The sequence below is a fragment of the Eleginops maclovinus genome, chromosome 4, assembly GCF_036324505.1.
Source record: "Eleginops maclovinus isolate JMC-PN-2008 ecotype Puerto Natales chromosome 4, JC_Emac_rtc_rv5, whole genome shotgun sequence".
NCBI classification, from domain to species: domain Eukaryota; kingdom Metazoa; phylum Chordata; class Actinopteri; order Perciformes; family Eleginopidae; genus Eleginops; species Eleginops maclovinus.
Genome location: NC_086352.1, coordinates 3,982,237 through 3,997,803, shown reverse-complemented (window position 1 = coordinate 3,997,803; position 15,567 = coordinate 3,982,237). Strand labels below are relative to the sequence as shown.

Sequence of the window (15,567 nt, the reverse complement as noted above, 5' to 3'; positions counted from 1 at the left end):
CTGACAGAGTGTTTAGCCCTGCGCAGTGACTGAGACGGTGTTAAGCCCTGCGCAGTGACTGACAGGGTGTTTAGCCCTGCGCAGTGACTGACAGGGTGTTTTGGTGTGTTCAGTGGTTTCCTCGGGGGAAGTGGATGAAGAGGATGAGACACTGCATGTGGAACCAGAACCAGCAGCAGAACCAGCAGCAGCCCGGACCCTCCAGACCGACCCAAAGCCCCCCCTCTGGTGACTGACAGTTCCATTAATATTAATGCAATACTCTGATCGATATGCATTAATACCTCTGACCTCTGTCTGCAGCTAAAGACAACGTGGACTTCCTGAAGAACATTGGGGAGGGTGTGGCCGCCATGTTGAGTCCTCTGGGTGAGTGATGTCACTGAGAGCTGCTTTCTGATTGGCTGTTTGTTAACACGAAGTGATGCCACTGATTACAGCTCAGAGCTGCTCTCTGATTGGCTTTTTGTTAACAGGAAGTGATGTCATGTGTGTGTCCAGGTATCGACGTGGACATCGATGTGGAGCATGATGGCCAGAGGACCAAGGTGACCCCCTCCACTCAGGGTGGAACCCCCCCCCCTCAGGGCGAGACCTCCCCCCCTCACAGTGGAGGGGAAGGTGCCAGCAGCGAGGGGTCAAAGGTGACCTCACCGGTGTTTCTCAGACCAGCTCTGATCGCAGACCTGTTCTAGTAGTAACCCAGTCTTTGCTTTGCAGGTGTGCAGAGACTCTGATGAGGAGTGGACTCACCTGAACCCCCGGGAGGTCGACCCGTCCACCGGAGAGTTGCAGTCGCTCCAACCCGGGGACTCTGACCTGGACCAGAAGCTGGACCAAGGCTTGGGCCAGAACCATGCTCAGAACCAGGACAGTGACCTTAAAGACCAGGTCCAGGATCAGGTTCAGAACCAGGACCAAGCTCCCCCGGCAGTACAGCAGGGTCCAACAGGTCTGAGGGAGGCGGCTCTGTACCCTCACCTACCCCAAGGTGAGACCACATGGCCAAGTCTCTTTAAAAACCTTAATGCCTCCCCACACCTCAGACCCGGACCCCCGTCGGCTGGAGCCCCTCCCCCTGATGAACTCTCTCTTTAAATACCTTTCTCTCCCCCACCTCAGACCCGGACCCCCGTCTGGTGGAAACCCTGTCCCAGATGCTGTCGATGGGCTTCTCAGATGAGGGCGGCTGGCTGACTCATCTCCTTCAGACCAAAGACTTCGACATTGGAGCTGCTCTCGACGCCATCCAGTTCCAGCCCCCCCCACACAAAACCTGATCTCTGTTGAACCTGATTCTGCAGCCACTTCCTGTCCTCTGAGGGCCTGCGATCATAACCAATCATCTGTCATTAGTGTTTTCCTCCTCAGAAATCCACTCATATATAAACCGTTTAATGAATCTATACTTTCTCTAATTAATGTCAACTGTTTAATGAATCTATACTTTCTCTAACTAATGTCAACTGTTTAATGAATCTATACTTTCTCTAATTAATGTCAACTGTTTAATGAATCTATACTTTCTCTAATTAATGTCAACCGTTTAATGAATCTATACTTTCTCTAACTAATGTCAACTGTTTAATGAATCTATACTTTCTCTAATTAATGTCAACTGTTTAATGAATCTATACTTTCTCTAATTAATGTCAACTGTTTAATGAATCTATACTTTCTCTAATTAATGTCAACTGTTTAATGAATCTATACTTTCTCTAATTAATGTCAACTGTTTAATGAATCTATACTTTCTCTAATTAATGTCAACTGTTTAATGAATCTATACTTTCTCTAATTAATGTCAACTGTTTAATGAATCTATACTTTCTCTCATTAGTAGACCCTATGTCTTGGGGTCTCTGCTCGGCTGTCTCGTTATGAATCTGAATAAAACAAAAGAACCAGACTCTGGGGATTTGTATCACAGATACATGATGCTGCTGTAAATAAGAAAAAATCATCTGGACTGATGTGAGAACAACTCTTTAATAACTTTAGGAACACAAACAAACACACAGAGTGATAAACGTAAACTCAGAGTGATAAACGTAAACACAGAGTGATAAACGTAAACACAGAGTGATAAACGTAAACACAGAGTGATAAACGTAAACAGACTCAGAGTGATAAACGTAAACACAGAGTGATAAACGTAAACAGAGAGTGATAAACGTAAACAGACTCAGAGTGGATTCATTAAATCCTCAGAGACCTTCAGCTTAATCAGGATCAGTTTACAAATCCAAACTGAAGTCCTCTCCGCTATCATACATGGAGGAAACAGGAAGTAGGGTACAGGGCCTGGTGGACGGAGTCTCCCTGATCATAGAGGAAGCTCCCCTCACTGTCTCCTGACAGTCAACACTGACGGAACCAGTAGGATCAAGGCTCTCCTCTCTGGGAGGGTACAGGTTTTCCTCACTGGGAGGGTACAGGTTTCCCTCACTGGGAGGACTGGTGTGGATCAGACTGCTGAGAGGGCCTGAGGGTCTCCTCTTCAGGCTGGACTGCAGACACAAAGACGTTTGAAGGTCTTTAAAGCACAAACACTGACTGTCACTGTTAATAACTGATGATGTCAGCATGTTACCTGACCAGGTGTGGTGTCCTCCTGACCTCCTCTCTTCTTCTTCCTGTCAAATATCACATACCTTACTAAAAGCAGCTTCCTGAATTAAGAATGAAACCTTAAAAACACAAACTGGTTTGTAAATATGGTGTAATATATCAGTGTTTATACACTAACCAGCCACTTCATCAGGTACACCTGTTCACCTGCTCATTAACGCAAATATCTAATGAGCCAATGAAAGGGCAGCAACTCAAGGCATTTAGACATGGTGAAGAGGAGCTGGTGGAGTTCAGAGCCTCAGAATGGGAGGAAGGGGATCAAAGGGACTCTGAACGTGATTGTTGGTACCATCTCTAGGGTCCACAGAGACTGGTCCGGTTTTCTGGGGGCCTTGTTGATGCCAGAAGTCAGAGGAAAGTAGCCGGACTGGTTCAAGATGATAGACAGGCAGCAGTAACTCGTCCAAGGTATAGAAGACTCTGAGCCACAACACGTGGAACCTTGAAGCAGAGGGGCTGCAGCAGCAGAACACCCACCACCCCCCCCCCCCCCGTCAGCCACAAGGAGAAGACGCAAGTGAGAGACGCAGGATGCAATTTAAGAGAAGTGAGAAGTACCCCTGGTCTGATGCGTCTCTTCTGAAGACAACATGAGAGCGTGACTCCATCGCCCCTCAACGGTTAGGGGTCCTTTTACTCCTTAACGTGTTTAACCCACGTGGGCGTGGTCTTTAACCATAGTCACCTGTCAATCCTGCTGTTGCCATGGAGCTGCTGCCAGTCCATCCAAACATCCTCCTCCTCAGGTTTGTCCAGGTAGTTACTCCAGCTGCTCACCTGAGGCTGGCTCAAATGGAGGAGAGGAACATTAGTGTATGTGTATGTGTGTGTGTGTGTGTGTGTGTGTGTGTGTGTGTGTGTGTGTGTGTGTGTGTGTGTGTGTGTGTGTGAGTGTGTTCACCTGTTCTTCAGGTTCCTCCTCTCTCTCCTCCTGCTTCCTGTTAAAAACATTAAAACAGTGGAATAGCATAGCAGTTTTTAGCTTTAGTTATCCTGCAGGTGACTGACAGGTGAGGAGTATCATGGGACAGGCTTGTTACCATAGTGACAAGATGTGCTGCTCCTGTCCCTCCATCTTGGCTCCTCTCATGGCGTTCAGTTTCTGAACATGACGTCTGCAGTCGGCCCCGGAGCCCCGCCCAAACTCCTGCCAACCAATCCGAACACAGGATGAATGGTCTGAATGATTGATGCTAACTTTTAGCAGTGACTATCTCTGAATGAATCATGCTAACCCTCAGCAGTGACTGTTTCTCTGAACCTTTCAGAGAACCAGTACCTTATCGTGGTGGAGAGGGTTGTGTGCCCCGATGAACCTGGGGGCTGTGTTGTCTGGAACCTTGTGTTCCTGCTAGGGTCTCCCATGGCAAATTGGTCTCGGGTAAGGGGCCAGACTAAGATTGGTTCAAAAGACCTCATGAAAACATACTTGAAAGCGAGGATACCCAGCCCGGAGGAAGCCCGGGGTCCCCTTCTGGAGCCAGGCCCAGAAGGAGGACTCGTCGGCGAGCGTCTGGTGGCCGGGCTTGCCACGGAGCCCGGCTGGGCACAGCCCGAAAAAGCAACGTGGGCAACACCTCCGCTTCCCCGTCCCGCGGGCCCACCACCTACGGGAAACAGCGATGGGGTCGGGTGCGCTGACAGAAGGGTGGCAGTGAAAGCAGAGGGTCTCGACGGACCAGACTCAGGCGACAGAAGCTGGCTTTGGGGACGTGGAACGTCACCTCTCTGGGGGGGAAGGAGTCGGAGCTTGTGCGGGAGGTGGAGCGTTACCAGTTGGACCTGGTGGGGCTCACCTCTACGCACAGCGTCGGCTCTGGAACCTTACTTCTGGATAGGGGTTGGACTCTATTCTTCTCCGGAGTTGCCCAAGGTGTGAGGTGCCGAGCGGGTGTGGGGATACTCACAAGCCCCCGGTTTGGTGCTGCTTTGTTGGAGTTTACCCCACTGGACGAGAGGGTCGCCTCCCTACGCCTGCGGCGGGGGGGGACTCTGACTGTTGTGTGTGCTTATGCACCAAACAGCAGTTCAGAGGCCTTCTTGGAGACCCTGAAAGAAGTCCTGTATGGGGCTCCGTAAGGGGACTTCTTAGTCTTGCTAGGAGACTACAACGCACACGTGGGCAATGATGGAGACACTTGGAGGGGCTTGATTGGGAGTGGTGGTTTGCTACTGGACTTCTGTGCTAGTCATGGATTGGCCGTAACAAACACCATGTTCGAACATAAGGATGCTCATAAGTGTACGTGGTACCAGAGCACCCTAGGCAGAAGGTCCATGATCAATTTTGTTGTCGTATCATCGGACCTGAGGCCGCATGTTTTGGACACTCGGGTGAAGAGAGGGGCGGAGTTGTCAACTGATCACCATCTGGTGGTGAGTTGGGTCGAGTGGCGGGGGAAGCCTCTGGACAGACCTGGTAAGCCCAAACGTGTAGTGCGGGTGAACTGGGAACATCTGGAGGAATCCCAAGTCCAGGAGGCCTTCAACTCACACCTCCGGCGGAGCTTTTCAGGCATCCCTGTGGAGGCTGGGGACATTGAACCTGAGTGGGCGTTGTTCAAAGCCTCTATTGCTGAAGCTGCGGCGGGGAGCTGTGGTCTCAAGGTCTTAGGTGCCTGAATGAATGAATGATGCTAATCTTTAGCAGTGACTTTCTCTGAATGAATGAATGATGCTAATCTTTAGCAGTGACTGTTTCTCTGAATGATGCTAATCTTTAGCAATGACTGTTTCTCTGAATGAATGATGCTAATCTTTAGCAATGACTGTTTCTCTGAATGATGCTAACCTTTAGCAGTGATTGTTTCTCTGAATGAATGAATGATGCTAATCTTTAGCAGTGACTTTCTCTGAATGAATGAATGATGCTAATCTTTAGCAGTGACTTTCTCTGAATGAATGAATGATGCTAATCTTTAGCAGTGACTTTCTCTGAATGAATGAATGATGCTAATCTTTAGCAATGATTGTTTCTCTGAATGAATGAATGATGCTAATCTTTAGCAATGATTGTTTCTCTGAATGAATGAATGATGCTAATCTTTAGCAGTGATTGTTTCTCTGAATGAATGAATGATGCTAATCTTTAGCAATGACTGTTTCTCTGAATGAATGAATGAATGATGCTAATCTTTAGCAATGACTGTTTCTCTGAATGAATGATGCTAACCTTTAGCAATGATTGTTTCTCTGAATGAATGAATGATGCTAATCTTTAGCAGTGATTGTTTCTCTGAATGAATGAATGATGCTAATCTTTAGCAATGACTGTTTCTCTGAATGAATGATGCTAATCTTTAGCAGTGATTGTTTCTCTGAATGAATGAATGATGCTAATCTTTAGCAATGACTGTTTCTCTGAATGAATGATGCTAACCTTTAGCAGTGATTGTTTCTCTGAATGAATGAATGATGCTAACCTTTAGCAGTGATTGTTTCTCTGAATGAATGAATGATGCTAACCTTTAGCAGTGACTGTTTCTCTCCACACAGTTTACATGTCCACTTGTTCACCTTCTTCACCTGACAGACACAGCACAGGGCACAGTGTTCAATAATAAACAGTAAACAATTAACACTTCATATAAGAAGTACTTATTACTGTTTCTGCACAATCATTATATCCGTATATATATTAATAATAACATAGCTCCTAAAGGGACATGGGAAAAAGTCAGGATAACGAGAAGGTTTCCAGGACGCAAAGGACGTCACCGTCGCCATCTTGTTAGCGTAGTCTTGAAGCTCTCACCTACAATATTCCATTATGCAATCCTTCTGAGGTTTATCAGGTATTAAACACGCAATGGTATTATTGCAGCATCAATGAGTGAGAGAGGTAGAGGCGGTGTGTACAATATAGGCTGTGCACCAGCCCCGTGACGTACTTCCGATCCGGCCAGTGTTCGGCAAGTCAGTTTCCGGTTAACTTCCGGCTTCATCCGCAGCACCATGAACTTTACTAGATGTCTGTAATCTGCCAAGGATATCAATAAATGATGTTCACCGTATCGTGGACGCCCACTCCCCTGCTCCCAAGAACAAGAGGGAAAAGGGGTTTCGCCTATATCTCAAGTTACCTACACCAGTACGAGGGTAAGTTGTGGCAACGTTCACTTGCCAGCTAACCTTACCACAGTGCTACTTTTAAGCTTTGCGTTTGTTTCGTACTTTCGTATTAATCATATATTCCTTACTGACCTGTGAAGATATTTAGCCATGCAGACAGATGTTTTCAGATGTATTAACTTTATGTCTCTCTCAGTGTCAGGAATAGATCAGGGCACAGGTGAAGTTGTGGTCAGGGCACTGTGTTACAGATCCATGAAGAAAGTTGATAAGCCTCACAGTTTGAGTGTAAGGTAAAGCTAGGATCGATAAGAAAACAGCTGTTGCTTTGATAACCCAGTGTTCCCTGTTCCTGGGGATTCAGCTAAGGTAACTCTTAGTAGAATATAAACAATGACTAGAGAAGGCAGGTAAGTTAACTTAGCTGCTCCCCGCTGGGTTACTGTGTTCTGATTAATATGATTCTAGTTCTTTTTTTCGCAGTACAAATGAGCTCTGCAGATGGAGCGTCAGTACCTGCTGTCTCAGCGTCTCGATTTCTTCCTGCATCTTCTCATACTGTTCCCGATCAACACACACCGTGCCACTGGCTCCGTAGTGTGGTCCACAAGCATTGGGACCATAGCTTCGGCAATCTCCTCCTCAGTCTCCACTAGGGCAGGTTCCGGATTTGATGGGCGAGTCCGTCGCTCCCAAACACCGGCCCGTGTCTTGCTGAGGTCGTTGTTGTTCCATTCAAACAACGATGGTATTGCGTTCGCAGTTAAAAGCCGTCTACCTTTAGCACTTTTTACAATTTGATCCCTGCCGAAATGTCTACTACATACTTTTGTGTGCTGAGTTACAACAAACCCTGTCCTTCTTATTTTATGCATCCACTGCGCTCGAAGGACGCGGTCCTTTGGAAAGCGGTGGAAGCTTATTTCACTATTATAGCGACTCGATCCGGTGCAAAATGGCACACAGCAATGTTCGTTTGAGCCACCCTCCCTTTCCTGCAACTTAAAACTATCCCTCACATTGTATTTTCTGTTTTTTCTGAGAGCTGAAGTCAAGTTATTCCGTCCGTCCATTTTTCCCGCTACCGTCACTGAAGCCGGAAGTTAACTGGAAACTGACTTGCCGATCACTGGCCGGATCGGAAGTACGTCACGGGGCTGGTGCACAGAGCCTATTAGCTACATGCTATCTGAGGCTAAAACCAACATCCGGTTACAAAATAAACACTTTCAAAGTAAAACAGTTTTCAGAATAAGACAGTATTGTAGTTACACATAATATTGACTATTATTTCTTACACTTCACACCGTGTGTGTGTTAGTGTGTGTGTGTGTGTGTGTGTGTGTGTGTGTGTGTGTGTGTGTGTGTGTGTGTGTGTGTGTGTGTGTGTGTGTGTGTGTGTGTGTGTGTGTGTGATGGATAGATAGTGTATTACCTGTTGAACTTGGAAGCTCTGACAGGTCAAACAACGGAGCACGTGGAACTCCTGACCCATGGTTCTTCTTCCCCGGGACTGCTTGCTGTGAACCGCCGTGACACGTGACACTGACGTCACAGTCGAGCGAAGTCGAGCCGCAGCAGTTTCCGGTGTACTATTGACGCAGAGTCCAGAGGCTTGTATCACGAAGCCAGTTCAACAGACACTGGATTTGTTTGAGTTGTCTGGCTTAACCAAACATAACAAATGCGATCTCGCTATTCGGTCCTACGGCGCTGGTGTTATCACCTCGATAAGTCAACTGTAAGGAATGATAATCAATATTATGTGTAACTGCAACACTGTCTTATTTTGAAAACCATCGTATTTTGAAACTTTATCTTTGTAACCGGATGTATACTACACTGATGACACTTGATGCTTGACGGGAGACAACTGCCGTTTTTAGTGTTGGTTTCCTTAGCCAACAGAATGTAGAGAAAGAGTGACTAAGGAGAGTGACTTGTGGTGTTATACATTAAACACACAATGTCTGATTCTCCTTATTGATGCTGTAATACTCTAAGGAGGGAGACTACCCAATGCCACGGAATCACTAAACTGACCGGAAGTTCTGTTTTACGCCAAGGCGACCAATAGGAAAAGGCGATCGCAGAGTGAAAGGATTATTGAACTGAAGAATGATCTCTTTTGTTCGCTGACCGCCAGACAGATAACTGCTTTGAGTCTCTACTCTTATGTGGCATGTGGAAGCGTGTTCCGAACTATTGAACCACAGCTGTGAAAGTTTTGTAAAACCTACTGCCGCGTCATTTTATTAAATACTCCTTTTAAAACTTATATGAGGAGCTTCCCTTTGTTTTCTTTTAAATTTACTCCTGGACTTCGAATAAAAGAACACTTCTACACAATCCATAGTTTCTCTATTTCCTTTATCCTGTAGAATGGCTCATAGCTTAAAACTCTCCTCACTGAGCAATGATTGGTCAGCAGGCGGTAAGCTCTGATTGGTCAGCAGGCTGATTGATCAGCAGGCTGTGAGCTCTGATTGGTCAGCAGACGGGACTTTCCCTGAGTTGATCTCTTATCTGGAACATAACCTGCTAATGAAAAGTTCCCCTCTGTGGGACGATTAAAGGTATGCTGATTCTGAGCATAGAATCAGAATCAGCATAGGTTAGCATGGAGATCTACCCCGGTAAGAAGGCGTCGTAGGACCGAAAACCCAGAGTAAACCTGAAGTTACCTCGCTAACCCCAAATCCAAATCCTGTGTCTTGGTACAGGCCTCAGGAACAGTGTGAATCAATCCCGCTGATCAGAGCCCTTCACACGGTTATCTACCGCCGCCTTCTGTGAGCACACGTTCATCCAGACATACCGAGTATAATTCACCTGTTATTCTATAACTGTTGTTATAAGAGTTACTCCTCATGTTGCAGGACACCACAGAAGAAGAGACGGGCATCACTTCAGTATTTATCAGACAATAACTGACATGGATGTAAAAGCCGAATAAACACAGAATAAAAACATCCTGTGACATCGTCACGTCAACAGGTAAATAAACAACGGTGATGTCATCACAAACATCAGGAAGGCTTCAGTGACTTCAAAATAAAAGTCTCCAGGTTTGAGCGCACTGATCAGACAAGATTAAGATAAAGAGAATAAAGGTTATAAAGTTCAGAGTGACGAGTCATCGTTTCCTGATTTCAGCTTCTTCAGTTCTGAAATATAATCCGGAAGCTTCTCCCATCCTTGGGGGTTACACGGAGTTATTGTGTGCGAGTGTGTGTGTGTGAGCGTCTTAGACGGATGGAGGTTGTGGTCGGAGGCGGAGCTTGTCAGGTGAGACAGGTGGAGGTCGTGGTCGGAGGCGGAGCTTGTCAGGTGGACAGGTGGAGATCGTGATCGGAGGCAGAGCTTGTCTGGCGCTCCACGGCTCTCTTGGCCTTGCAGGAAGCCATCTTGGTCCGGATGTCTCTCTTCCTCTCGAAGTAATGGACGAGCGGCGACTCGGTCAGCAGAGATGCCAGCACCTGCTCAAAGCTGATCGACCAATCAGCATCCAGCTCGCTGCCCCGCCTCTTCTCTCCCATCAGAACCAACTCCTCGTCCTGCAGAGAGATGGAGGAGGACGAGGACACATCTTCCCTAACTCCTTCGAGATGAGACTCCAGCTGAGCGTCCGCCAGAGCCTGGCACACCTGAGCCTCACTTGCAACCCCCTGATGGTCAGTGGGCGGGACCTCAGAGGGCGGGACCTCAGAGGGTGAGACCTCAGTGGGCGAGACCTCAGTGGGTGAGACCTGTGTGGGTGAGACCTCAGTCGACGGGGCCTCTGACTTCTTGTTCCCAAACCTCTTCCCCACCTCCCCGATCCTCAGCAGCAGGCTCGCTGCCGTGGCGATGGAGTGATACAGCTGCTGCTCCTCTGGATCCTCACTGAACATGTTGTACAGAGTCTTACACACATCTATGAACTGCTCCTACACACACACACACACACACACACACACACACACACACACACACACACACACACACACACACACACACACACATACATTAAACAACAGGTAAACAACAATATAAATACAACAAGATCCCTCACACACAGAGACAGACTGAAGACCCTCCTCTGTGATAGAGCTTATAGTGGGGGCTGGTTCAGGTTTACCTGGTTCAGGCTGACCTGGTTCAGGTTTACCTGGTTCATTCGGGGCAGGTCTTTGATGGTCTCAGTCTTTGGTTCCTTCTCCTTGGCCCACATCCTCAGGTAGTACCTGTAGTCCTTCTTCTCCTCTGGACCTGCAGCAGGTAATGACATCAGCAAGTACACGAGTAATAGTAATCAGATTACTATTATATTTCTCCCATGGGGGCGGGGCTTACCTTTCCTCTCCTCCGTTCCTCCATCCTCTTCACCTGCAGAGACAGGAAGTCATCAGCATCATCCGCCGTTACCATGACAACGAGGTTAGTTAAAGTGACAGCGTCAGATATTAATGAAACACCTGTTGTCACTACCCGATTTGCACTGTGCATGCGCGAGATGGTCCGCCATATTGGACAGCTACGGACGGCAACCCAAATAGGACATATGCTGCCGGTTCGGCCCAATAAAGAACAACTGGCCATCTACGAAAGAAGAGTTTAGTAACTGATGACTGTGAAAGTAACGGTCCAGTAAATCTAAACACAAAATAAAAGGCCAATGAGAGTAACGTTACCTTTTACTGTGAAGTTCGATGACATACGGCACATTTCACCTCGCTCGCTTGTAAAGAGGGTGGGCTGAAATTCATCTGTAGTGCCCTACTAATTTCTGTTTACCTTTTCATTTATAAAGAAATGAAAAGGGTTACACTACGTTACAAGAAGAGTGCATTCAGTGTCAGTTATTTGTTAAGTTCTCATATTTCCTATGTTTTAGAAGTCCTTGAGCTTCAGATTTGTATTGGTTGGTAGAGGTGTCAGTCATATAGCAAACAAATCAGAGTTCAGTGTTCTAACCTACCGGGTTTGAGAAGACTTAGGTCGGAGAGGCGCGAAAAGGAGAGCGAGGCAAAGACTGAGAAGTTAAGACCGGGGAAAACGTCATTATTTATTTTGGGTTACTAATGTTAAAATAAGCTAGAAGTACTGTTGTGTGTTCGAGTGCCTGGGAGAAGAGCGTGGAACCCATTTGGTGACAAATTCACAAGACTATGCAAAACTGCGAGACTGTATGCTAACTGTAGCAACGGCTACGTTAGCCTCGTGTTTAGCTGCGTTGTCCTGAGTCCGGGTTTATTGTTTGAGAAGTTGAACAGTATAGACCTAATCTTAAGAGACTCGTGTGCCTGCCTGCTGCCGGTTGACAGAAGAAGGACGTCGGGCCAACAGGAGGACTACGATGGGTTGATTCATCGGGGAGATACGTCTGTGGATCGGCCGTGTGGAGGGAATATGAGCTCCAACAAGGGTACCATACAGTGGCGGTGCGTCAATAGTGGGCGCTTGGGCGCCGCCCACCCTGACTTTTTGAGTTAAAAAACGTTATATATACAACATAATTGAAATAAGAAATGTACCGTGTTTATGGGTTAAATGTGTATGGGAGACCACTGTCAAGAACCGCTAAAATGTGTCCGGACATAATATATTGCCATTCGCCTTTTCTGAGAATAGGCAGGTCGGCTACCGTCCGTGGGCGCCGATAACATGGGAGTCTATAGGAGAGCTTATACTTTTCTCAGTCATTTTAGCAAGGATAGCTTTTCATTGGGGGATGAAACTTACAGTGGGGCAAAAAAGTATTTAGTCAGCCACCAATTGTGCAAGTTCTCCCATTTCAAAAGATGAGAGGCCTGTAATTTTATCATAGGTACACCTCAACTATGAGAGACAGAATGGGGGAAACAGTCCAGGAAATCACATTGTAGGATTTTAATGAATTCTTTTCAAATGATTGTGGAAAATAAGTATTTGGTCAATAACAAAAGTTCATCTCAATACTTTGTTATATACCCTTTGTTGGCAATGACAGAGGTCAAAGGTTTTCTGTAAGTCTTCACAAGGTTTTCACACTGTTGCTGGTATTTTGGCCCATTCCTCCATGCAGATCTCCTCTAAAGCAGTGATGTTTTGGGGCTGTCGCTGGGCAACACGGACTTTCAACTCCCTCCAAAGATTTTCTATGGGGTTGAGATCTGGAGACTGGCTAGGCCACTCCAGGACCTTGAAATGCTTCTTACGAAGCCACTCCTTCGTTGCCCTGGCGGTGTGTTTGAGATCACTGTCATGCTGAAAGACCCAGCCACGCTTCATCTTCAGTGCCCTTGCTGATGGAAGGAGGTTTTCACTCAAAACCTCACGATACATGGCCCCATTCATTCTTTCCTTTACACGGATCAGTCGTCCTGGTCCCTTTGCAGAAGAACAGCCCCAAAGCATGATGTTTCCCCCCCCATGCTTCACAGTAGGTATGGTGTTCTTTGGAGGCAACTCTGCATTCTTTCTCCTCCAAACACGACGAGTTGAGTTTTTACCTAAAACTTCTATTTTGGTTTCATCTGACCATATGACATTCTCCCAGTCCTGTTCTGGATCATCCAAATGCCCTCTAACAAACTTCAGACGGGCCTGGACATGTACTGGCTTAAGCAGGGGGACACGTCTGGAACTGCAGGATGTAAGTCCCTGGCGGCGTAGTGTGTTACTGATGGTAGCCTCTGTTACTTTGATCCCAGCTCTCTGCAGGTCATGCACTAGGTCCCCCCGTGTGGTTCTGGGATTTTTGCTCACCGTTCTTGTGATCATTTTGACCCCACGGGGTGAGATCTTGCGTGGAGCCCCAGATGGAGGGAGATTAGCAGTGGTCTTGTATGTCTTCCATTTTCTAATAATTGCTCCCACAGTTGATTTCTTCACACCAAGCTGCTTACCTATTGCAGATTCAGTTTTCCCAGCCTGGTGCAGGTCTACAATTTTGTCTCTGGTCTCCTTTGACAGCTCTTTGGTCTTGGCCATAGTGGAGTTTGGAGTATGACTGTTTGAGGTTGTGGACAGGTGTCTTTTATACTGATAACGAGTTCAAAAAGGTGCCATTAATACAGGTAACGAGTGGAGGACAGAGGAGCCTCTTAAAGAAGAAGTTACAGGTCTGTGAGAGCCAGAAATCTTGCTTGTTTGTAGGTGACCCAATACTTATTTTACCGAGGAATTTACAATGAATTCATTAAGAATCCTACAATGTGATTTCCTGGATTGTTTCCCCCATTCTGTCTCTCATAGTTGAAGTGTACCTATGATAAAATTACAGGCCTCTCTCATCTTTTTAAATGGGAGAACTTGCACAATTGGTGGCTGACTAAATACTTTTTTGCCCCACTGTAGATCTGTGGGCGCTAATCTTTGCGCCCACAGCCAATGGCATTGTTTCTTAGTTCAATGTGACATTCTTAGATACGCGATTGGACTATTTCGGCGAATCAGCATCGTTATCATTCCCTAACCACAAGCGTAAAGAGCAGCACCGTAGCTAGCTGAAACTTAGATTGAGTGAATATGGCGACATCGATGGCTGAGAACTCCGTGCAAGCTCTACTTAAAACACCGTTTCATCGACTATCAGATGTCGAAAAGAAGAAATTGAAAGACTTGGGACCCGAGCGTCCGGATTCAAACATTCAACAGACGACCACTGATCGCGGGAGAACCTACACTCGGACTTTCTCCTCAAACTTGTATGCTAAGCGGAATTGGTTAGCTGGTTGTACAGTGAGCAATGCCTTTTTTTGTTTCCCTTGTCTGTTATTTCAAAGTCCTGGGACTGAAACACTTTGGACTACAACCGGGATGAAGGATCTAAAGCACTTCACACAAAAATGTAAGAAGCACGAATGTGGCCGCAGCCACCTAACCAACTGTCTTAAGCTAAACCTCTAAAAAAGTGCTATTTAAACCGTGCCGCCCAACTGCGCCCCCCCAAAAAAATGTTCACCAGCCGCCACTGATACCATAACTGACTAAAATCCCGGGTACCTTTATTTCTTTTGTTTTGAAGCGAGTCGTGGAATATGTGTTGTTATTTAGTTGACATGTTAATAAAGTAAAGTGTATACAGATTGACAATAATGTCAGGTACAGTTCGGGTATTTCTGTTAATCGAATATTTCTCTGATGGTAATCAGAGTGGGGGCTCGAGAGCAGATATTTGGAGTTGCATGGGAGATTTATTGTTTTGCAGTATAGCTACGGTCTATCGCCAGGCTACCTGAGGGCTTTTAGGGGCCAAAGTGAGAACCCAAGATAGGAGAGCTTATAGTAGATCCCACCTCAGCTCCTCCTATGCTCGTAGTACTGTCCTGGTTTACTTAACCTGTCCTGAGCTGAGTGGTTGGGAGGGCTGCACATCTTTAGAGATATATTCACTCAAATTCTTAAAAAACTCAAAACTCTTCATCTTGTCAGATATACGTCTATGACTCACACTTGCGCAATGCAAATCGGGCAGCCGTCTGGATGTCTTGTCCTATTGGGTTGCCGTCCGTAGCTGTACAATAGGGCGGACCATCTCGCGCATGTGCAGTGCAAATTGGGCAGGCATGCAAATAGGGGAGTGACACCTGTGTGACATCACACACACCTGAGGTCACTTCCTGTTTCCCCAAAGAGCCCGCGGCAGGCAGGAAGGAACAGTCTGGAAACAACGCACCAGGAGAAGAGGAGGAGGAGGAAGAGCAGGAAGAGGAGGATGGGGAGGAGGAAGAGAAGGAAGAGGAGAAGGAGTAAGAGGATGAGGAGGAAGAAGAAAAATATGAGGCAGTATAGTAGAAGATATTATACACACACTACCTTGAGCTTCATCCCCTGTGAAGAAGTGAGTTGCCTCCAGCGCTGATTCAGCCTCTTCCGGACACACTGCTGCAACAACAA

General features: G+C 46.6%; 3 protein-coding genes across 7 annotated transcripts in view; 1 reads left to right on the top strand and 2 right to left on the bottom strand.

Annotated features, from left to right (window-relative positions):
* The window catches only part of sqstm1 (sequestosome 1), a 7,669-nt gene extending 5,760 nt beyond the window's left edge, over window positions 1–1,909 (top strand). For both annotated transcript variants that reach the window (XM_063881577.1, XM_063881578.1), the window contains 5 exons: window positions 114–228; window positions 304–369; window positions 502–644; window positions 721–991; window positions 1,123–1,909. In XM_063881577.1, coding sequence (XP_063737647.1) covers window positions 114–228; window positions 304–369; window positions 502–644; window positions 721–991; window positions 1,123–1,280 — 753 coding nt within the window. In that variant the 3' untranslated portion in view covers window positions 1,281–1,909. The remainder of the gene's footprint in view (window positions 1–113; window positions 229–303; window positions 370–501; window positions 645–720; window positions 992–1,122) is intronic.
* A 61-nt stretch (window positions 1,910–1,970) lies between these two features.
* Window positions 1,971–9,477, bottom strand: mrnip (MRN complex interacting protein). Of its 4 annotated transcripts, none has more exons than XM_063881590.1 (7): window positions 8,141–9,477; window positions 6,100–6,159; window positions 3,675–3,781; window positions 3,536–3,572; window positions 3,320–3,417; window positions 2,594–2,636; window positions 1,971–2,510 (listed from the first exon to the last, which is right to left on the bottom strand). In XM_063881590.1, the coding sequence occupies exons 1-7, from the start codon at window positions 8,198–8,200 to the stop codon at window positions 2,238–2,240; spliced, it is 678 nt and encodes a 225-aa protein (XP_063737660.1). In that variant the 5' UTR covers window positions 8,201–9,477; the 3' UTR covers window positions 1,971–2,237. The 4 variants fall into 4 exon arrangements, with proteins under 4 accessions (XP_063737660.1, XP_063737661.1, XP_063737662.1 ...); XM_063881591.1 differs by lacking the exon at window positions 8,141–9,477 and adding an exon at window positions 7,222–7,399; XM_063881592.1 differs by lacking the exon at window positions 6,100–6,159.
* A 131-nt stretch (window positions 9,478–9,608) lies between these two features.
* Window positions 9,609–15,567, bottom strand: part of LOC134863202 (TBC1 domain family member 9B) — a 50,492-nt gene continuing 44,533 nt past the window's right edge. The window contains exons 19-23 of the mRNA XM_063881560.1: window positions 15,487–15,555; window positions 15,278–15,331; window positions 11,041–11,073; window positions 10,856–10,956; window positions 9,609–10,634 (exon numbers count right to left, since the gene is read on the bottom strand). Coding sequence (XP_063737630.1) covers window positions 10,032–10,634; window positions 10,856–10,956; window positions 11,041–11,073; window positions 15,278–15,331; window positions 15,487–15,555 — 860 coding nt within the window. The 3' untranslated portion in view covers window positions 9,609–10,031. The remainder of the gene's footprint in view (window positions 10,635–10,855; window positions 10,957–11,040; window positions 11,074–15,277; window positions 15,332–15,486; window positions 15,556–15,567) is intronic.